A 24411-nucleotide genomic window follows, 5' to 3' on the forward strand; every position below is an offset into this window, starting at 1 on the left:
TACAGTAATCAGAGGCAATTATGCAATCTTTGAGCATTGATTCCAAATTCTCCTCAAGTATTGAACATCATCTGTGTGAAAATCTGAAGGAAGATGGACATGGTTTCTTGAAATAAATCTATGACTAACCCATAAAGCATGTACCAATTGTCCAAGACAAATGCAGATGCATAAAATGAAAAATGACCTTATTATGGTCACGAGCCAAAATACAGTGTTATTAAGTGCTCTAGGTGAATTATTTATGCTTAGCAGTCCCTTCAGAAATGACCAGAAAAAAATCTCAATCATGTAGAATTTGCTGGGATATTGCAACTCAAACAGAATTTAAAACTTACCTAGCCTGTCCTACACACAATCCACTAAAAGAGTAAAATCTGAAAAAGAAAAATGAAAGGAGAGTATCCAATTTTTTATCTCGCCTATGACAAAGACCTCAAGTACAAATATAAAGCTTGTTAGAGGCACTGTGATTCATTGATCAGTTTCATGGAAAATGACATTTTCACAAGTTCAAATGTTGAATCAGTTTTATGCAAAAACAATGTATAAACCCCATGGGCCCATGGTACTTTCATCTTATTTTCATCACATCCAGCCACTCTTATCAAGTGTACAAGGTGGTACATCCCATTTACGTCTCTTTTTACAAGGTGAAGAATACTCTTTATATATCTTTGGACAGGTCTCCAATACAACAACTTCATCTCTAACTTGTGCACAGTCATGATCAGTTCCAAGCTTTGCTTCTTGGGAAAAGTTATTCACATGAAGCAATGGATGTTTGTTATCAGCCTCCATCAAACCCCTCACTTTCTCGGTCTCATTCCTTTGATTATATGTGTACCTATTTTCATATGATCTACTTTCATTATTCTCTGGTTTTCTCTCATAACCTTGCCTCCGTTGGTATTCAGAAAATCTTTCTTTTGTATAAGTATCAGTGGTCTGTTCAACAGGGTTTTGGGCTTTCTCGACCCTACTTTTTATTCTGTGTTCCCTTTTCTGATATTTATCCTTTAAAATGTCAGCTGATGTCTCTTCATGGCAGGCAGAATGCTTGTCCATAGGCTGCTGTGAGTGTTTTCTATCCACTCTGTCATTCCTGTGGCTTGATCTATATCTTTCACGGTCTGATCTGTATCTTTCATGATCTGATCTATATCTTCCATGACCTGATCTGTATCTGTCTTGGTCTGATCTATATCTTTCCCGGTCTGATCTTTCCCAGTCTGATCTATGCCTTTTCCGGTCTGATCTTTCCCTGTCTGATATACGTCTTTCTTGGTCTGATCCTTTCCGGTGTGATCTATGCCTTGCATGGTCTGATCTTTCCCGGTCTAATCCGTGCCTTTCTTGATCTGATCTTTCCTGGCCTGATCTATGCCTTTGTTGGTTTGATCTTTCCCGGTCTGATCTACGCCCTTCTTTGTCAGATCTTTCCTGGTCTTTTCTATATCTTTCCTGATCTGATCTATATCTTTCATGTGGACAAACTGTTTCCTCTGAAAGGTTCTCATATTGTTGAATCAATCTGCCTTCTGGTCTTCTTATGTCTTTCTCATTTTCTGTTTGCATAGAATCATACTCTGTTGAGGTTTTCTCTTGTAATCCCACTTGAATTGAAGACTTAATATTTGTATCATGCTCAGTCTTTCTTCCTGAACCATATCTTTCTGAGAAATCATTTCCTCTGACTGCCATCTCAGAATGGTCACAAAACACTTCATTAGCATGTGTTGAGATAGTCGGTTCACGTGGAGAAAGTTCCTCATCTGATGACAGCCATCCATAGCATGGTTTCCTCCCCAGTGACACAGCTAACCTTCCTTCAGAAAAACTGTTTTTGTTGGAGAAAAAAAGGTGCATTTCTTGCCTTTGAATTTCACTGACTGGAACTGACATATTTTGAAAAGAATTAGCATCGATTCCTGAAAATCAATTTGCAGTCTGTTCATGTACAAACTGAGCCAGTTCTTGCATAACATTTATTTTCAAAGAAGAATTGGCGGCCGAGAAGGAAAAAAAAACACCTTTCCTATGGCAATGTTCTTAAAAGACAATTTGTACATGTTAGACATATTTCTTAATCAATTCCAACATTTTATTTAATCATCACACAAAGCAGAAGCAAAATTGCACTCATGGAAAACTGGTTTAATTTCAAATCCTTTGAATCTCTTACCAGATGTGGCTGGAATTTCGCCTGGTTCTAAATCTTCGGTTAATGTATGTGAATAGGAAGTGGCACTCGCCAGCAAAATAGGACTGAGAAAGCTTCTCTGCCTATTTTCATCACCATCACTCTCTTTCTTAGATTGCTTATCTGTTGTTTCTTTCTGAATTTTCTTTACCTCTAACACAGAAGAGGTATTGAGGACTAAGTTTTTGCAAATGTTGTTTATCTCTTGTAAATCTGTTTGTTTGCCAACCAACATTAAATCATTGGCTTCATCTTCTCCTACTCTTTCCCAGCTATTATGCTTTTCAATTTTGCAGCCCAAAGGATCTTGCAAGGATCTAGTATTTGAATTTTCAACATCTATGGCTTTTTGACCTACCACCTCAGCCTTCACAGAAACTGAACTGTCATCCAAAGGATCCAGCATTGCAGGCAAAACATCCCTATCAACTTCTCCATCTCTGTCTGAGGAACAGCGAAGAACTTCATCTACTTCAGCAGAAGATGTGCCAAGATCATTTTCAAAGGTGAAAATGTTCCTTCTCTCTTGTAAATCTGCTTGTTTTCCAACCAACATTAAATCATCGGCTTCATCTTCTCTTACTCTTTCCCAGCTATTATGTTTTTTAATCTTGCAGCCCAAAGAACCTTGCAAGAATCCAGTATCTGGATTGCCGACATCTATGGCTTTTTGACCTACCTCTGCCTTCACAGAATCTGAACTATCATCCAAAGGATCCAACATTGCAGGCAAAACATCCCTATCAACTTCCCCATCTCTGTCTGAGGAACTTTGAGGAACTTCATCTACTTCAGCAGAAGATGTGCCATGATCATCTTCAAAAGTGAAAGTTCCATCACCATCTGCAAAGACATTACATCAAAGTTTGGTGAGAAGCTCAATCATTTCAATACATGGATGTATCCTGCATAGTTTAAGACCAAATTCATTATGTGATCTGAAAATAAGTTTTGGCTCAAGTATATCCAAAGTTGTAAGTTATGGCTTTGTTCCTAAAACCAAACATTTATTTTTTAAATATAGACTCATATTTTCCAAGTCTCTTGGCAATCAAAAACTTTAAAATAGCTGCAAACTAGTTTCTAAAATGCCCTTTTTATTCTTAAACGGGAAACTGATGTCAGATTATGGTGAATGCTGGAAAATCTTCAGAAACTACTGACATATTGCAGACAGCAGCTTCTTCGTTCTATGTTCTTTATCCTCTACCCATTTTTTGAACCTCAAATTAACTCTTACCTTCATAGAATTCTATATCTGTCCCTGGCTCGTGATCATTCTCACAAAAGTTCGCATCGAAGGAGTGAATTTGAGCTTGTTCGGTACTATTTTCTTTGTCATCCAGATCATCTCTCTAAAGACAAAGCATTTAAACAAATTAGAACAACTATCTAAACACCAAATCTATTCTAATAGCTATAATAAACACAGAATGTAACAGAACAACTATGTATGGTTATGTAATGGGTAGTCTAGAAGAAGAGAGTTATAGAAGTCTATGAACTTGGAAGTATGTAGCAAACAAATTGCTTATGCAAATAATGTCATTAACTACCCTTATGAATAGGTGGGTAATAATGCTCTCCATTCTGCATAATTGGGCAAGATGGCCCAGTCTGAATGAAATCAATTTTATCTCTCCTTTTCATAGTTGGTGGACAGATGGATGGATGAGAGAAACCTTGAAACATGAAAGTAGAACAGATCTGATACCCTTCTTTGATATTAATAGGTGCCACGCCTAAGTTAATCAGGTAAGATTCATACTTCTCGCATAAAAAAATCTCAATTTAGTAATACAAAGCACAACTTGCAATTAGGTATAGGATGCACCCATACACACTATAAACTGATATATATTCTACAACGTTTTACTTTGTTATGACTTAAAGCGAGAGCTGTTCATTGAACTAAAAACAACTGGCTGTGAGTGCCTGGGAGCTACATGAAAATTTAGATATGGATCTGCTAAATATATGGAGCCATGCTTACTAGTGACTTCGGAACTTGGTTGTTGCAAAGGCAAGTTCATTGATGGGGATTTGAATCATTAGGATGAGACTAGGTAACATTTTCCAAGAACATTCATCATAAAATAAGTAGGTGAGAATGTGAATCCATTGAAGAATAGCCAACTGGTGTCAAGTAAAAAAATAGTAAACTTCGTTTAGATCACTCATTTACCAACATTTACATACCACAATAAATATTTTAGAAGCCTTACAAGTTACAACTGATCACTAAGAAAACAAAGCTCAGCAGGGATATATATCAATACTATACATATTATACAATTTCAAAAGCACATGGATAAAGCTATTCAGTTGCTAAAAATGTTTTCTTTTCAAAGAAAAAAAACCGTAAATTTTATTATGTGAAGAGGGAATCAAAATTACATTCTGTAAAAACATTGTGTGTGTATGCAATCCTGTGTTGTAACATGTCTGACACAAAGCAAACATCTGACAAGGAAATGAGTAGGGAAAGAAACCCTAAGATCAACAAATCCTCAGGCCATGAAGCGTAGAGAAACAAAATATTCAAGGCACGCAAGCCTGACAAGAAGTCGCCCTGGCACGTAGGCCACAAAAAAATATAAGAAAACACAAAAAATAAATTCTAGGCCCTCCGAGATCCCAAATAGGGAGCAAAAAAGAAAACTCTACAGCCCATCGACACAATGTGACTGCAAAAATATAAAAGTTGGGCCCGAGATCCACTTCGAGAGGCCACAAAATAGGGCAACACTCATACGCCAGCCACTGGAAGTTGGGCCACAAAACCCAGGAAGAGGCCACAGGAAAGGCCTTGCAAAGAAAAAGACGAAGGCCACTGGAAGAAAGATAGACAGAAATGAGGCAGCAGCATGGTACATCCATGAAAACCATGCCGAAGCAACTGGCTGCACTGGAGGAGAGTAGAAGACCGCCAAATCCAAAACTGTCATAACAAAACCATACCAATAGATGACGCCCAAAAAGTTTGGCATGAAAAGGCACGCAATGTAGGAATGAGCAGACATCCGCCCAAAAAGTCCACCCCCTCAACTTTCCATAGTGGTGGGCGACGCATCAGAGAGGACACCAGGTGGCAATCCTCGGCATTTGTAGACAACATCCGGCAACGAGAGTGACACCATGAACCAGAAAATCCCTGCAAGGAAAAAATTCTGCAGCAGCATAGGACAAAGGAAGGAAGGGCGCACGAAGCAGGGTCAGAGCAACTAGGGCTAGTCGCCCCGGCCCCCAACCCCAATTATGTTTCACTGGGAAATTTGTGCCAAGGTAGTACCATTTTCCAATAGTGACAAGTTAACGGGTTCTTGTGAGTCTGTTAAAAGTCAATCAAATCATTGTTGATCCAAAAAAGTCAAGAAGAATTGCAAACATATTGGTCAACATAATTCAATTCAATATGCATGGATTTCTATGAAAGCACTTCAAATCTCCTGTTTTATCAGGAAGCACAGATTGAATGAAAATAATTTAATCTCTTCCATCAGATCATTGGCATCACTCATAATGATTGTTAAATATCACAAAGACACCAAGTGGCAATCCTCGGCATCTGTAGACAACATCCAGCGACGAGAGTGACACCATGAACCAGAAAATCCCTGCAAGGAAAAAACTCTGCAGCGGCATAGGGACAAAGGAAGGAATGGGGCACGAAGCAGGGTCAGAACAACTAGGGCTAGTCACCCCGACCCCGCTCCCTTGCTAAAAATGATACTTTTGCATAGGCTCAAATTATGTTTTACTGGCAAATCTGTGCCAAGGTAGTAACATTTTCCAATAGTGACGAGTTAACGGGTTCTTGTGAGTCTGTTAAGAGTCAATCAAATCATTGTTGATCCAAAAAAAGTTGAGAAGAATTGCAAACATATTGGTCAACATAATTCAATTCAATATGCATGTATTTCTATGAAAGCACTTCAAATCTCCTGATTTTATCAGGAAGCACAGATAGAATGAAAATAATTTAATCTCTGCCATCTGATCATTGGTATCACTCAGAATGATTGTTAAATAACACAACATATCAATCTCATCACTCTATGAGTCTATAGTCTATGTCCAACATAATTCACAATAAATCTCTGTGGCATGGGGATGTTCCCCTAGGGATGGGTAGGAGACAAAAAGGCATGCCCCCATCTTCTGTGTGGTCAAACTAGAATTGGACATAACCAGGGACACATAAGAAGTCCTCAAAGGTTTGCAACGATGTCCCTTCCCAAATTTAAACTCATGACGAGTCATAAAGGGATGTCCACCATGGATTGTGGGACCTCACTCTCGGGGCAGCCATATATCCCCTAAAAGACAAAAGAAGAGCAAATAAGAAACAAAAAATTTGAAGGATTCTAACTTCGAAATCCTAACAACCCCCAAGAAACCTTATGAAACTATATTTTGCTATGCATATATTTAAGGAAATCTTATATTTTATTAATCATTATCTAAAATGGGATACTTCTTGTGTTACTAGATCCACAGGGTCTTGACCCCCCATCTGTGGATTCGCATTTTGAATACTGCTACAAATTGTTGAAAATTTAGCGAGTGAAGGTCCACTGGATTGTGCCTTAGCTACTAAAGACCACGAATTTGTCTTTCTCTAGCATGAGTGTGAGTTCATGAGATAGACTTCAGTCACAGTGGGTTGATTTCCAATTTACTGGAATGGTCATTGAGATTGCATGCAAAGTGTTGGAGCTTCAGTTACGTGGAGTCTTCTTCATTTTGACCATAGGACGAGGTGGCAGTTACAAGTTCAGTTAACGAGTTGAGACTTTAATCTTGATTGAACGGAGAACGAGTTAAGACTCCAGTGTTGATTGGAGAAAGAACGAGTAGAACTCTCAATTAACTCGCAATCACAACTCCGACTTCTAAATTGAAGTGGGCCTTCTTTCATGCTTGAATTCTATCTATAAAGAGGAGGATGAAGGCACAAGATCTATCATTCTTGTGTGTGTGTGTGTAGAATTGACAAGCTTGTGGGCTAGAAAATAGGGTCTTGACCCCCCATCTGTGGATTCACATTTTGAATACTGCTACAAATTGTTGAAAATTTAGCGAGTGAAGGTCCACTGGATTGTGCCTTAGCCACTAAAGACCACGAATTTGTCTTTCTCTAGCATGAGTGTGAGTTCATGAGATAGACTTCAGTCACAGTGGGTTGATTTCCAATTTACTGGAATGGTCATTGAGATTGCATGCAAAGTGTTGGAGCTTCAGTTACGTGGAGTCTTCTTCATTTTGACCATAGGACGAGGTGGCAGTTACAAGTTCAGTTAACGCGTTGAGACTTTAATCTTGATTGAACGGAGAACGAGTTAAGACTCCAGTGTTGATTGGAGAAAGAACGAGTAGAACTCTCAATTAACTCGCAATCACAACTCCAACTTCTAAATTGAAGTGGGCCTTCTTTCATGCTTGAATTCTATCTATAAAGAGGAGGATGAAGGCACAAGATCTATCATTCTTGTGTGTGTGTGCGTAGAATTGACAAGCTTGTGGGCTAGAAAATAGGTCACAAGTGCACAAGGAAATAAGAGATATGCACAAGGAAATAGGAGCCCAATTGTGAGCTAGGAAATAGAAGGAAGTGTGCAAGGAAATAGGAGCAAGGATCATGGATTCTCAAGGCAAGTCAAGGCTATTTAGCAGGAGAAAAATTGTGTTCTAAAAGACAGATTGTTGGCTGCAAAATGCAGCCTGAATTGCAATAGATCCAATTGCTCATGAACAATCAATAAAATACCACAACAAAGAGAGTGGGTTTTCCCTTTTGGGTTTCATGGGTAAATCAAGCGTGTCAATTTGTGTGCATGTGTGTTTATCTCTAGTGTTTTTCCACTGCTGATAAATTGTTAAGAAACTTTGTATCTTAGTGAAAGTAAATTTGGTTTAAGTTTTCAGTTTCCTTGTTTTCAATAATTCATCTAAGTAGTTGCAGAGTTTCAAAAAAAATAAAATTAACATGGTATCAAAGCAAAGTTCAGCATAAAGACTAGAACCAAATTGTTCAGTAAGTGAAGAGCACAATGTAAGTAGGAGGCTTGTGCTAGAGTTTTGAAGAGCATGTTCTTGGATAGTAGTATGTCGTTCCAAGGACTAAGGCCAGATCACTGTTTAGTGGGAGCCTCTAACTTCTTCTCATGGAAGGAGCAAATCTTAGAGTTGTTGGAAGATAATGGGGTACTAGAATTTGTGGCAAATTAAATAGTTCCACCTCAATATGCCCAACAATTGGTCCAACATAACAAGAATGAAACCAAGGCCAGGAATATCATTTTTGAGGGGGTCAAAGACCATATTGTCCTTCATCTCCATGGGAAGAAGACAACATACAAAATGTGGAAAGTCATCTTGGATCTGTATTAGGATTTCAATGATGCCAGGAAGCTTGCATTGAAGGACAAGCTAAGAAATATCATGATGAGCAAAGGTGAGCCCATCATTATGTACATTTCCAAGTTCACTCAAGTTCGGGATGAGCTAGCTGGAGTGGGTGATACTATAGCAAACAGTGACCTTGTGAGTCTTACACTTATGGGACGTCATAATTCTTGGGAGAATTTCCAGGATGCAGAGAGTGGCTGAGAGAATATTTCCAGTTGGGAAACGTTGTGGTTAGACTGTGTTCAAGAAGAAATTTGAAGAGGAACAAGAGCTGGAAGATCAAAAAGGCAGAGGACAAGGAGAACTTTGCCCTAATATGCAAAGGCAGCAAAGCCAAGGGCAAGAAGGGCCAAGGAAAGGCAGAGTCCAGTCAGAAGGGCAAGACGAAGAAGAAAGATCTGAGCAAGATCAAAAGCTTCCATTGCCACCAATTCGGGCGTTATGCCACTATGTGTCCTAACAGAGAGAAGGGGTCCAGTAAGGACCATGTGCTTGCATCAGTTGAAGTAGATGCGTTTTCTTCTCAGTTTGAGAAAATTTCTCATTGATAGCTTGTCATGGGGTCTAGTAAGGACCATGTGCTTGCATCAGCTGAAGTAGATGTGTTTTCTTCTCAGTTTGAGAAATATTTCTCATTGATAGCTTGCATGACAAGCTTAGTAGGAAACGTGTGGTACATTGATTCTGGAGCATCCTTCCACATGACCGGGATCAAGCAGTGTTTCAGCTAGCTGAAGGAGAAGGACAAGTAGTTTCACATTAAGCTAGGAGATGATGGCAAGTACATGACTAGGGGAGTAGGTGTCGTCAGTTTTGAGAGGGAGTTTGGTAGCTCTCATCATCTCAGGGATGTCCTCTATGTTCCGAGCCTTAAGAAGAATCTTGTTTTAGTGGCTACCCTAGAGGACACGGGTTATGATGTTATCTTCAATAGAGGTAAGGCTTACCTCAAGCACTTGGCTTCTAGTTCAGTGAAGCAGATTGGAGTGAGGATGAAGAATCTCTACAAGTTGTAGGTTGAGACATGTGTAGCCCTGAGTAGCAAGGCAAGAAGCACGCACAATAGAGACGTCGGGAACTTTGGCACAAACGCATGGGACATCTGCATCATGGGGCACTAAATATCCTTTAGCAGATAGCCACAAGACTACAACAATGCACATTTGACCAGTAGGATGTGTGCAAGGGGTACACACTTAGTAAGTATGCCAAGTCATATTTTCAGTCAAGATAGCAAAGCCAAAGGGATTATGGAGTTCGTACATTTAGATGTATGTGGGCCCTTCTCTTCTCCATCACTCATGAGACACAAGTACTATGTCACTTTAATAGATGACTTTTCTTAGAAGACATGGATCTTCTTTATGAAGAAGAAGGAGGAGGTCTTCTCCAAGTTCATGGAGTTTAAGGCCTTGGTAGAAAACCAAATCGAGAAGAAGATCAATGCATTGAGAAGTGATAATGGTGGGGAATATGTCTCCAATGCTTTGAGGGACGTGTGTGCCAAGGAGGACATGAGGAGAGAGATTACAACACCCCATAACCCTTAGCATGATGGGGTGAGAGGAAGAATCATAGCATAGTTGGAGCGGTCAAGGCCATGTTGCATGACCAGGGGCTGCCCATGTTCTTGTGGGTAGAGGCATGCGACACTGTAGCATTTATGCAGAATAGGAGTCCACACAAAGTGCTTGGACGAGTTACACCAAGGGAGGCTTTCACAGGCAAAAACCCTGATGTTTCTCACTTTCACATCTTTGGCACCAAAGTTTAGTGTTCAAAGAGAGCAAGAAGAAGTTGGAGCCCACAACTGAAAAGGGGATTTTTGTGGGCTACAATGAGACATCTTAGGCGCACAGGGTGTATATACCAATGTTGCACGAAGCGGGGATGTTTTTTGGAAGCGGGGACACGGAAGCGTCATTTTCCAAAAATCTAGGAAGCGAAGCGTCTACTCTATATATATATATTTTGTATTTTTTTGCATTTATACTCAAAACAAACATCCCAAATACCAAATTAGTTGGAGAAGACACGAAAACATGCATATTTTTGCATAAATCAAGATAGATATGGCATCCATGATTCCATTGTAGTTACTAGTATGTACATCAACCATCTATATTCTAGCGATTACAAACATACATCAAATTTTTAAGCATATTATAAAACATAAAACATAGATCATATTATGATTTATCTAGCAAGTGAGCAACTGTCAACATTTTTCATGTCCAAAATTCAAATAATAATGTTTACAAAATATGTCACTTGGTCACCGCCAAGACAAAAAAGGTTCAAAATTCAAATTCACAAGCCTATATGTCTAATGAGTAATCTATGACAAAAGTATTAAATTGTGAATATATCTTCTCCTTTCTTCTCCTCTCCTTTCCTCTCTTCTCTTCTCCTCTCCTCTCTTCTCTTCTCCAACTCTCATAAACTCAAAGTGAGCAAATGAGGAATGAATGGGGGCTTTATTCCCTTCATTCCTCACCCTAACCTCACCCTAACCCAAGGTGGACCCACCCCCTTTATGCCAAGTCAGCTAAAATTTAAAAAAAAAAATTGCATTTCTTCCCTTCGCGCGGCGCTTTTTCGGAATCGTACGGAACCGTACGAGAAGCGTACACTTCGCCCTCTGAAGCGTCGTACAAAGCACGCTTCGGAGATTTGGAAGCGCACTTTGGAGGAAAGCTTCGGAAATTTCCAGGAAGCGTCCAAAACAGGCGGAACTGCACTTCCGAATTCTGGAGTCGCACTTCCGAGGATGCTTCCTGTACGAATCCGTACGGGACGCGCTTCGGGCCTTAGAACCGAGGGGAGGGGGACGCTTCTTGCAACATTGGTATATACCATCACTCAAGAAGACAGTTATCAGGCAAGATGTGAGGCTTGAGGAGGACAAAGCTCTGAGGGAATCCTTGCAGCGAGAGCAGGTTGGAGTACTTGGGGAGGAGCTACTCGCTCCCAAGCAAGAGCCTCAACCAGTATCACAAATTGATTCTCAGCCAGGTGGCAAGCAAGTCGTACAACAGGATGACAAGGAGTCATTGTAGGATGAGGAGAGACCGGGACGAGTGGAGGCAACCACTTAGTTAGTGACTCCCAACACAGGGAGGAAGAGAGCCAAGTGGGTTGAGAGGTTAATTCAGGAGGCCCAAGAGCGAGTTGAGACTCCTAGTTCTATGTTTAGGCATAGCATGCAACCACATAGGTACACCAGATATATGGCACTGATGACTGAGTAATTGGACACAGGGACTTCTTGTTATAAGGAGGTAACCTTGTTGTCGCACAAAGTGTCTAAGCACCGCGACAACGATCAAAGTAAGGGCTATCACTCTAATCCTTACTCACTACGTTTAGACTTTCTCCTAGACAAGTCAAGGGGGGTAGTCCTTAAGGTGAATGAATGAGAATAACCTGTGGAACACATGCTTTAGGAGACTTAAAGATGGACAACTTGACGAATGTAAATGAGTCCTGGTTAACTGAGATGAATAGATTAAACACTAATACAACCAAGACACAACCACAAGATAGAAATGATTATAGACCAGTGCCTTAATATTCAATTAACCATAAACTAAATGAGAACAAGTTACCCAAAGTGCCATCATAGGGAGGAAGAGAGCCAAGTGGGTTGAGAGGTTAATTCAGGAGGCCCAAGAGCGAGTTGAGACTCCTAGTTCTATGTTTAGGCATAGCAAGCAGCCACATAGGTACACCAGATATATGGCACTGATGACTGAGTAATTGGACACAGGGACTTCTTGTTATAAGGAGGTAGCCTTGTTGTCGCACAAAGTGTCTAAGCACCGCGACAACGATCAGAGTAAGGGCTATCACTCTAATCCTTACTCACTATGTTTAGACTTTCTCCTAGACAAGTCAAGGGGGGTAGTCCCTAAGGTGAATGAATGAGAATAGCTTGTGGAACACAGGCTCTAGGAGACTTAAAGATGGACAACTTGACGAATGTAAATGAGTCCTGGTTAACTGAGATGAATAGATTAAACACTAATACAACCAAGACACAACCACAAGATAGAAATGATTATAGACCAGTGCCTTAATATTCAATTAACCATAAACTAAATGAGAACAAGTTACCCAAAGTAATTTATAATGTGGCGAAGGTGACGATCATGAACGATTAAATGTAAATGCCCAAAACTACAATATATTCTAGCAATTAAATCCCATGAAGAATTATGAAAATTAAATGCTTAGCAATGATTCTAGATTAAAAATGATTTTCTTCAATAACCCAGATCTAGAATTAATCATCTTTCTCCTATAGTCAATATAATTTTCAAGACATTAATTGCACTTGCCAATAGAGAAATCAATACCACAAAAATCAAAATTTTACACTTAACACTAATGACACCAAGGAACTTTAAATTTGAATGTTAATTATCCCTTAGGCAATCAATTTAATGTGGTAAATGAAGAAATTAGATTTTTAATGTGACAAAAGTAAATCAACAGGGCTAATAAATTGAAATTTTAATGGGCCATAGGCCACATTAAAATTTTTAATGTGAAAGCGCAAATCCTCTTTTAATTTAATTCCTTATCCATTCTAAAGTCACAAAAATGAAGTTTTTTTAAACTTTTTATAATTTTAAAATGTTTTTTCTTTTTTATTTTTAAAATTTTAGATTTTTTTAATGTTTTTCTTTATTTATGGAATCAAAATAATGAAAAATCAAAAAATCAAAACACAAAGGCATAAAAAATAAAATAAAAAAGGTAAGCCAATCGAAATAGTCATAAAATAAATTTTAACTAACGCAAATAATACAAATCAAATTTAAAATAAATAAAAAGAATCAAATCAAAACGAAATCAAAAGGAAAAATAAAATAAATCTAATGCAATACAAATTAAAAATTAAATGAAAAACGCACTAACCTAATGCATATACCAATTAAAAAAAAGTCAAATGCTTTGTTTTTTTTGCTGTGCAGTTAGGCTCAACGGCGGAGAAGAGGGACTCACGAAGACAGCGAGGGCTTGTGAGGAGGATATATTGAACGCAAGGAGGAAAGGAGGCTGCGGATTGAGGGAATGAATGATGCAGGCCGAGGAAGGAGAAGACATAGAGAGGGACGCAGGTTTGACAGAGGGATGGATATGGCTGCGAGGGTTTAGGCAGTAGCGAAAAACACAGGTAGTAAAATTCTTGAAATTTTCCAGAGAAGAGAAAAACGCAGCAATAGAAGAAAGAGGCTCAATACGGCAGCAAGCATGAGAAAAATGGTAGCCAAAAACCTAAGAAAATTCCCAGAAATTTTGATTAAAATGTTGAATCCTTTTGCTTCAGATTCCTTTGAAACCCTTATAAATATTTCCATATTTAAAATTTTCAAACCCTTGGACTGCAAAAAAATTTGAACAATATCCCCGCAAAATTATGTTGATAAACCCCCAGAGATCCAGATCTTACCCTCCAGGGCCTAGATTTGAACTTTACACAAATTTCCACTTCAGATCTGTAGCTGCACAACAACAAAAAAACACCCAAATGATATGTACAATGATAAAAAACTAAAACCCAGAAAAACCCAAATTAAAAAACAAAAAAAATTACAGATCTATGCACAAGAATGGTAAATCCATCAGATCTGAGGAGTATGAGTCCAACTTCACTCCCAGATCTAATAATCTAAGGCTCTCAATAGCCAAATCAATCAGTTTCCCACACAAATTTTTTTAAATTTTGAAAGAGGTGCTTAAATAAAAACCCTTCATATATCACCACTAAAATCTTATGATAAGCCCGGAGCTAATATAGTTGGGCTCTTCAGAAAACACGGATCGGGAGTTGGCTGGTCCAACTGAAAACTTCCCCTAATGCCCAAGGATTCTATATCAAGATTTCCCTGCAAAACTCGATCCAGCCATTAAAAATAGAGCAAAAAAATAATAATAAAACTCAGTCAAATAGAGATACCTGCTATTACGTTCAAAATTTAAATTATTATTTAAACCCTAGCGACTGAGCAAGATACCTGTACCCAAATCACTCTTTAGAAGCTATCATCAATGGATTTAAAAAAATTATGCATGAAAACAACACATCTTACAGTATTCCCATGAAGAGTAACACCAACAAAACTTAACCCCAAAGTCTTTCTTTATTATTCATAAAAATATTACACAAGAGCTTCTTGCTAAGCACATGACTCAAAAGTCGGATCAATCGACTGACAAATGACTTCCTATTTAAAAATAAATCCTCCAACGACTAGTTTGAGTAATCCTCGTTAAAGCAATCTCGACTGTTGATGAAGATTAAAATTTCTTTTAATCTCATTCATCAAAATATTTAAATATTTGGGGAAATTCAAAATTTTTCATTAAATGCATTTTAATTAACTCAAAATTAATTTCCCAAAAAATTTGACTTTGACTTAACCCCCCAGGGATCAAAGGTTTAAAATTTGGCAAAATAATTAATTTACCTTAGTCTTGGGATCTTTTAAAATTTAATTTTTAAGGACCGACGAATTTTGCCTTTGGAGAATTTAAATTTACATAGGACCTAGAATTAATTAAATTTATGGGCCAGAAAATTTAATTAATTAATCTACGAGGGTATAAATTATTTTTCCAACTTTCAAAACACTTTACGTCATGATTTTTATATTTTTTACATCATAAGGGAGAAAACCCATTTGTAATAGACCCTCACAGACTACCCATTTCTGTGACACAAATATAATCTAGCAGACCAAGCAATTTGTAATAAAATAACCTAACCAAATAGTTAGGATTATTCCCAAATTACTTTTACATAGACTCGATCTAGAACACTAGGACTCGCTTAAGATCCTAGCAACAAAATCCATTCTAGCTTTGGGGTAAGACTGGAGGAAAACTCTGTCGATTATTAGAGAATGGATCGGTGAGACAAAAAACCTCAAAGAATGGAGATCGTCACTAGAAAAGTAGGTTTACCTAGGTCATTACATACATGACACAAATCTGCTGAGATTATTTACATTATGTACATGCAGAAAGGGTTTACATAACATCTTGGAAGTCAAGTTGATGATGATAGTTGTATGGCACAAACACATCGATGAGGCACTATCCCTTTTGTGAAAAAAGGGTGTACTGCTATGGGTCGTTGACACATATTGGTCAACAAGCCTCTTAGCAGGTTTGGTGGGATGGCATGGTGGAGGAATATTCCTCCATCGTGAAGAACTATGTCTGGGAGATTGTGCCACAACTAAAGGTAAAAGCAGTAGTAGGCTCACACTAGGTGTACAAGGTGAAGCATGGAGCATATGGGAGTGTGGAGAAGTAGAAGGCCAAGTTTGTGGCCAAGGGCTTCTCGTAGGTTGAGGGCATCGACTATGATGATTTGTTTGCTCCAATGGCTTGTTATTCATCCATTAGGAAATTCTGGCACTTGCAGCTCAAATGGGGTGAAAGATCCACCAAATGGACGTGAAAACAACATTCCTTAACAGAGTGGTTGAGGAGGAGATTTATATGGAGCAGTTGAAGGGGTTTGAGACTTTCAACAGAGACACTCATGTTTGTTTGTTGAAGAGAGCTCTATATGGACTCAAGCAGGGTCAGAGAGCATGGTACAATCACATTGATAGCTACCTTTAGGGATTTTGCCTCACTAAAAGTGAGGCAAATGCTAACTTGTACTACATCATGGTTGGAGGGATTCCACTCATTCTAATGCTCTATGTTGACGATCTTATATTAACTGGAGAAGACTACTTAATCCAGGATTGCAACGTATATCTTGCAAGAGAGTTTGAGATAAAGGATACATGGCTTATGCACTATTTCCTCGGGCTGGAGGTATGGCAAAGTGATGGGAAAATCTTCTTGGGGCAAGGAAAGTACCTCAGGAGGTTTCATATGGATGATTGCAGGTTCATGACCATGCCTCTAGTCACAAATTGGAGAAAGGTGGATGCTAGCAAAGCAGAGCAAGTAGATGCTACATTGTATATGCAACACATCAGGTCGTTGATGTACTTAGTCAACATACAACATGATATTTGTTTTGCAGTGAAACAATTGAGCCAATTTATGATGGACCCTACTAGAGTTCACTGGGTTGCTACAAAGCATGTTTTGAGGTGTCTCAGAGGCACAAAAAACTATGGATTATGGTATAGACAGGTTGATGGAGCGAGGCTTGAAGGCTTCACAAATGCATATTGGGCAGGGAGCTCTACAGATCAAAAGAGTACTCCAGTTTGCGTCTTCAACATTAGGTCAGCAGTTGTTTCTTGGTTTAGCAGGAAGTAGAGATCAGTTGCACTCAGTTCAGCAAAGGCAAAGTAAATGGCTGCCAGTTTGGCAACATGTGAAGCTATCTGGATGAGGAAGTTGTTTATGGGACTTTTTAGACAGGGGATGGAGCCCACTATGATACATTGTGACAGTCAGAGTTGCATTAAGCTCTTTGAGAATCTAGTGTTTCATGATCGCTCCAAGCATATCAAGATCAAGTATCATCATCTTAGAGACTGTGTGCAGTAAGGGATAATAAAGCTACCATACATTCCAACAAATAAGCAGGTTGCGGATATCTTGACAAAGGCCATAGTCAAAGGCAAGTTTGTGTTTTCCAGAGATAAGTTGGGAGTTGTAAAAAATCCCTTCCTTGCTAAGGGGGAGTGTTGAAAATGTAGCGAGTGAAGGTCCTTCGGCGTGTACCTTAGCCAGTGAAGACCGCAAATTTGTCTTTCTCTAGCATGAGTGTGAGTTCATGAGATAGACTTTAGCTATGGTGAGTTAATTTCCAGTTTACTAGAATGGTCATTAAGATTGCATGCATAGTGTGTTGATAGGTGGTTGTCATTGATGTCAACCCAAGAAGCACCAAGAGCTACTGCGATCTTCCATGGAAATTTTCACATGGCAATTCATGGAATCTTGTGTCACGATCCTTCTGGATAGATTCTCCTCGACGAGATGTTTCCATTGATATATGGTACGCCTAGTGGTTCCTCTTGGTTTGAGAGAAAATTGAGGTTGAAGTTGAATACCCAATTTTGTGGGCTAAAACCCCAGGGGATAGACACATGACACCTTATTCACCAATAGTTGTCAATATATGACAAGGATTCTCACCGTAATCTCACCACGTATAAGTTGAATAACTTCAAGATCCACAGGTAGTAAACCAATCATTGACTTCACACTTGGGTAGGACCAAATGCACTAAGGCAATCATTGGTTTGATTGCTATTAACATCAAATTTAATGCTTTTATTAAGAATTATTAAGGATATATCACTAACAAGAAATAATTTAAGTCCATAAATATTAATACAAATGTTAGGAGGAATATTAAAGTGATCCACTTACCTTAAAACAAAAGATAATATTTAACATTCTAAATATATTATGCATTACTCCTCGAACGTACATTAAGAAGCCCCTCCTTAACACCTGACAGTCAAACGATAAATATTGTTACTTAAGTATGTGGTGTCTCCTATAATTAAGGAGCCTTATCCAATGTCTAAGTGAGAATCTTATACTATATATATGTCGTGAAACCTCGGCATAGATGAGACGATGAACTGAACATATAATCTCTGCAATTTCGGGACTGCCCTAAAGAAAAAACAATGCAAATCAAAAATTTTGTTAAGGCTCAGTTTGTTACACGCCTATCAAATGTTAGCGGAGTTTTTGGTAAGGTATATCAAATATTAGCGAAGTATTTGGCAAGGAAGTGAGGTCCCATTTTGCTGCAGGTATATCAAAGGTTAGCAAGGTAGCGAGGTTCTGTTTCGTTGCAGCTCTATCAAAGGTCTAATAACCAAAAGATTAGTGAAGATTTGGGCGAGGTAGCAAAGTCTTATTCCAGACCTATATCATAGAAGTTTCAAGCATCACAAATATTGGTCAAGGAGTTACAAGTCTCGATCTAGAAGTTACAGGTCTTGGTCAAGAGTTTCCAAGCAATCATTATTGTCTCAGACTACAGAACCTTGAGCAAAGAAAGGTTTCGGACCTAAAATTACAAATCTGAGATCTCAGTCCAAGGATTACCATCTCCATTCAAGATCAAGTGAAGGATCAAGGTCTCGAAACGCCACTCCAGTCTACCAGAGACAAGCAAGGAAATATCTTGATGATCTGCAATCTCATTTAAGGATCTCAGCCCTTCTGTTCAGCAACAAGCCTTGGTCTTCATTCCTTTAAAAAACATCACAGACCTGAACAATGTTGAATAACCTTTAGCTTGTTGTGAAAGGGACGAAAGGTAGACCTGTAATCAAGCAAAGATAAAGGTTTGTATAATTCAAATTCCATTCCTGTGTTAATAATGTACTTTAATAAATGTTGATTGCATTGTACCATGTATTAGGCTAGTTTTCAGTCTTGCATAACTGCCTTGTCATAACTGTAACTAGAGTTGTGTCCAGCTAGGGTAAGTTTTGTCCTGATTATGTCTAAGTCAATATTCATCTCTTGTAGAGTCTTGTATAAAATATGGTTTTGTGTCAAGGTTGGGTATGTTTAAGTAGAGTCTAGGCTTGTGTTCAAAGTTTGTCAGCTGCTGCAACAAGTCAACAACAAAAAGGGACGAACTCAAAACACAAACACATTTCAGGTTCACATTGTAATCATTTAATTTGTACATTTACTTTTATGTATTTTTTTGTTTTCTGTTTGGGATTGGGTTTCCTTTGGGAAAATTTGCATGCAGGTAAAAAAAGACTGAAGACATCCAAGAAGACATTCAAGAACTTGAAGAGACAAATCATCATCTCTTGAAGGAAGCATTACAATGAGATAATTCTTGAAGGCAGAGCAGTTATCTTGTCACATCGTCAACAACTATCCATGTATTAAGAAGCATTGTCAAAGTCAAGAGTCAAATCAATCTAATTGGGCCATTATCTCTGGTATGAGAGCCCATATTTATAAAAGAGTCAAATTGCCTAAGAGTTGTAAAAGGCATTGTTGGGAAAGTCAGTTTTATTGTCGAAGTTTGTTGGGACAAGGGTTTAGGTCCTAGTGTTATTGATCAGTCAAAGAAAATCATTGGAATATCATTGTAATGTGGATCATTGTCCCTGGTACAAGAGTCCACACTTTTGTATTGAATTTTTGACTTTATAGGGTGGTAGGGTGGTGCTACGCAGGTGGATGAAGTCACCTACAGGTTGGGGCCTGTAAACACTTCAGGGTAGTAGGGTGGTGCTAGGGCGAGTTGAGGCTCATTGGGGTGTTGGGGCATCCATTCAGCCGACTATTGATTAAACCAGAGCATTGGGGCGTCATTCAAGTGGGATCTGGAGAAGAATTATTTTCTAGAGTTCTAGGAAGTCACAGCGTTATTTTCAGTTGGGGTTGAAGGTTAAAGAACTTATTAGAAATGTGTTCGGTGGTTTTTGACCCGAAGGGGGTTTTCCACCTAAAAATCTTGTGCCTACTGTCTCTATTTTCACATTGTTGTTTACTACTCTTACTGAACAATAATAATAATAATAACTAAAGATTAGCTAATGCTCTGAAAAGATTGATAAAGTGCTAATTGCTAAGAAACACTGATTCACCCCACCCCTCTCAGTATTTCCAATAATTAGTATTAGAGCTTGGTTCCTTCAGTAGCAGTTTAACAACTAGAAGGAGATCATGGAGTACACCAATAATAGAGTTCCTCTATTTAATGGAGATAACTACGCACTTTGGAGCGGAAGGATGCAAGTTCATTTACTTGCGCAAGGATATGAAGTTTAGGAAATTGTCGAGCAGGGCTACACAGCGACAAAATAAGAACAAGGTAAAAAGAATATCGTAGATGATGCTAAAGTAAAGGATCTTATTATAAGTGGACTCACTCAATCTATCTATGTTAAGGTATTGGGTTGTAAAATAGCTAAGGAGGTATGGAACAAGCTTCAGAATATATATGCAGGAGACTCGAAGGTCAAGGAAGCAAAACTTCAAATTTATCGAGCTCAATTTGAACAACTAAGGATGAAAGGAGATGAGAACATCGCAGCTTACTTTCAACGTGTAGATGAAATAACAAATGCCTTGGAAGGATTAGGAGAACTAGTTGATAAGTAGGTCGTTGTTCGAAAAGTCTTCAAAACTCTTCCATCAAGATTTAATCCTAAGGTTCTAGTATTAGAAGATAGATAAGATTTAAGCAACTTGAGTATGGACGAACTACATGGGATACTTACAACTTATGAAATGAGGATTGAAGAAGAAGATGGCTCATCTAATATAGAAACTGCATTCACAACATCCAAGAACACTGGGAAGGGAAAACAGGTATCCAAACCTAGATCTAGTTGTTGCAAAGAGGAATAAGAAGAAGTAGTAGGAATTTCAGATGAAGAATTTGTGTACATTACAAGGAAGATGAAAAGAGGAATAGGTAAGTATAAAGGAAAACTTCCATTAGTATGTTTTGACTGTGGTGAGATAGGTCATTTTGCTGCTAAGTGCCCTCATAAGAATAAAACATTTACAAAAGGAAAGAAAGGTCAAAGAAATTTCAACAACCAAGGTAAGAAGAAAGGGTTTAAGAAAAACTTCCTCTCCAAGGAAGATAGTTCCTCATCTGAAGAAGAAAGTGACAGTGATGAAGAAAACAAAGAAAGAGTATTATTTATGGCTAAGCATAACAAGATGGAAGCACCTGACAAAGAAGAGATGAAGAAAAAGAAATGACTGAAATTGAATTTCAAAACGAAGTTGTCAGAGTTATAAAAGAACTCAAAGCAGAAAGGAAAAATGTTAATTCTCTGGAAACCGAATTGAAGGAGGTAAAGAATCTCAACAAAAGGAATGAAGAAGAAATCATCAACCTCAGAGTAAAGTTAGAAGAAGCCAAAATAATTGAAGAATCACTCAGGGATGAGTTAAAAGAAAGAAACGAGGCAAGGGAAGAACTAGAAGCCCAAATAGTATCTCTTCGAAAGGAAGTAAAAAGGAGAAATGTTCTGCAAAATTTTGCTAACAGTTCTAAAATTTTGGATGAGCTCATCAGCAACCAAAGGTCATATAGTGACAAGACTGGTCTAGGCTACAAAGAAATCCTTGAAAAGGGTTCAAACTCTGAAAGGGAAAATGCACATAAAAACTATGCTGAAGGATCTACCAAGCAAGGATGTTTCCCAACCAAAACAAGGTTCAAAATAGACAAGAAGGCTCTTGGAAAACAATTAAACGAAGAAGTTTTCCTCCCAGGTAAAAATCACCTTTTATGGTTTTTGTTATTCATGTAGAAAGTTTGGGCATAAAGCTATAGATTGTCATACTTATGAAAGCAATTTTGGAAGATCTTTTAGGAATATCTATCCCAAAAATCTGCAAGCAAACTTTAGGCAAAATTATAACAATTTGACCGGTTAAGGAATGAAGTAGAATGCTATAAATGCAACAACTCTAGACATTTGGCTATTTATGCCCCCCTCAAGGGAATCACAACATAATCGGAATGAACAAGTCTGTAGGAAGAAAACTAAAAGGTGCGCTCCTGCATTAAAGGCTCAAAGTAAAAAGAATGGTTGGTATGTCGATAGCAGTTGTTCTACACATATCACTGAAGATAGGAATAAATTTATATCTTTAAAGGAAGGAAAAGATGGAACAATATCCTTTGGAAATGATGGATCTTCAAATGTCATAGGAACAGGTACTGTCAAGCTTGGAAGCAAGGATGCTATAGCAAAAGATGTGCTTCTTGTTGAAAATATGAATCACAATTTGCTAAGTGTAGGTCAAATGTGTGATCAAGGACACACAATGTTATTTGACTCAAATAAATGTGAAATAAGAAAAGAAAAATTTGGTCAACTTGTGGCTACTACAAGTAGAGCTCCAAATGACATATGCACCTTGGATGAGGTCATTAAAGGATGTTTCTTGGCAAAAGAAGATGAGAGTTGGCTATGGCATAGACGAATGGGACATATAAACTTTGAAAACCTTGTTAGAATTAGCAAAAAGGAAGTTGTGAGAGAAATGCCATTGATTTCAAAACCAACCAATTGGAATTAATACATACTGATCTATGTGGACCAATGAGGACTAAATAATTGAATGGTGAATTATATTTTATGCTAATGATAGATGATTATACCATGATGACCACTGTTAGTTTCTTGAAGAAAAAGTCTGAGGCATTTGAATGTTTCAAGATCTACAAGGAAATGGTTGAGAATGAAACTGATTTAAAGATTAAATGTTTGAGATCTGATAACGGCAGCGAATTTACCTCCAAAACATTTCAACATTTTTGTGAAGAAAATGGAATAAAAAGGCAGTTCTCAACAACTAGAACACCGCAACAAAATGGAGTTGTTGAAAGGAAGAATAGAACTGTATAAGAAATGGCCAGAACAATGCTAAATGATTCAATATTAGATGACAAATTTTGGGTTCAAGCAATTGATACAGTTGTATTTATTTTGAATAGAAGTTTGCTTAGAAACAATTGTGATATGACTCCATATGAACTTTGGAAAGGAAGACTAGCAAATGTCAAATATTTTAGGGTATTTGGAAGCAAATGCTATATTAAAAGAGAAGATTAGAAAACAGGAAAATTTGATTCTCGAGTAGACGAAGGTATTTTTGTTGGTTATTCACGCAAAAGAAAAGCTTATAAATGTTACAATCAGAGACTTAAACAAATAGTTGAAAGCATCGATGTAACATTTAATGAAGATTGTGGCTCAACGGTTAATGAGGAAAGCTCCTCTTCAAGCAAGTTAAGGATACACGAGTTAGAATCAGAAAAGGTCAAAGAAGAAGTCCCAGAGCAAGCACAATTGAATAAGGAAACAACTACCAACCAAGAAGAGATAAGAGACGAACAACAGGTTGAACAAGAAGCATCCCCAAAGGCCCCCAAAGAATGGTATCAAAAGAATCATCCATCAAATCAGATCATTGGGGATCTCAATGAAGGAATAGGAACTAGAAAAAATCGACAACTTCGTGTACCACAACAAGCCCATCTTGCTCTTTTAGCTACATTTGAGCCAAACAATTTTGAAGAAGCCAGTCAAGATGAACATTGGGTAGCTGCCATGAATGAATTATTGGATCAAATTGAGAAAAATGACACTTGAGAATTGGTCCCAAGACCAAAAGATAAAAATGTCATTCGGACAAAATGGGTTTTCAGGAACAAGTTAAATGAGGATGGACATTTTACAAGAGACAAGGCAAGGTTGGTTTGCAAAGGATATGCATAGGTTGAAGGAATTGATTTTGAAGAAACATTTGCTCCTGTTGCTAGAATGGAAGCTATCAAGATGTTCTTGGCTTATGCATGTTCAAGAAAGATCAAAGTTTATCAAATGGACGTGAAATCAACATTTCTAAATGGAGAATTAGAAGAAGAAGTATATATAGAACAACCTGAGGGATTTTTGCTCACTGACAAGAAAGATTATGTTTGCAAGTTAAAGAAGGCGTTGTATGGTCTCAAACAAGCACCCAAAGCATGGTATGCCTGTCTTGATAGGTATTTGCAAAACAAGGATTCAAGAAGGGAAATGCAGATAGCAATCTTTATGTAAGGATTGAACATGATAATCTGACGATTATCGAAGTATATGTGGATGATATAATCTTTGGGAGTAATGATGACAGGTTAAGTAAAAAGTTGGTGAGTTCAAGATGTCACTAGTTGGTGAGTTGACATACTTTTTGGGACTTCAGATATCTCAACAACACAAGGGCATATTTATCTGTCAAACCAAATATATCAAGGAAATGTTGAAGAGATTTCAAATGGAAAGTTGCAAGCTAGTTCT

The 24411-nt window shown here is 38.0% G+C and overlaps 1 protein-coding gene across 1 annotated transcript in view; it reads right to left on the bottom strand.

The window, feature by feature from the left end:
- Nucleotides 1–517: 517 nt before the first annotated feature.
- The window catches only part of LOC149150357 (uncharacterized), a 100651-nt gene continuing 76757 nt past the window's right edge, over nt 518–24411 (bottom strand). Inside the window, exons 4-6 of the mRNA XM_089440973.1 lie at nt 3444–3558; nt 2186–3046; nt 518–1898 (exon numbers count right to left, since the gene is read on the bottom strand). Coding sequence (XP_089297099.1) covers nt 589–1898; nt 2186–3046; nt 3444–3558 — 2286 coding nt within the window. The 3' untranslated portion in view covers nt 518–588. The remainder of the gene's footprint in view (nt 1899–2185; nt 3047–3443; nt 3559–24411) is intronic.

Source organism: Pinus tabuliformis, chromosome 9, assembly GCF_031772625.1.
Source record: "Pinus tabuliformis cultivar Carrire ecotype Pingquan chromosome 9, CPIR1, whole genome shotgun sequence".
NCBI classification, from domain to species: Eukaryota; Viridiplantae; Streptophyta; class Pinopsida; order Pinales; family Pinaceae; genus Pinus; species Pinus tabuliformis.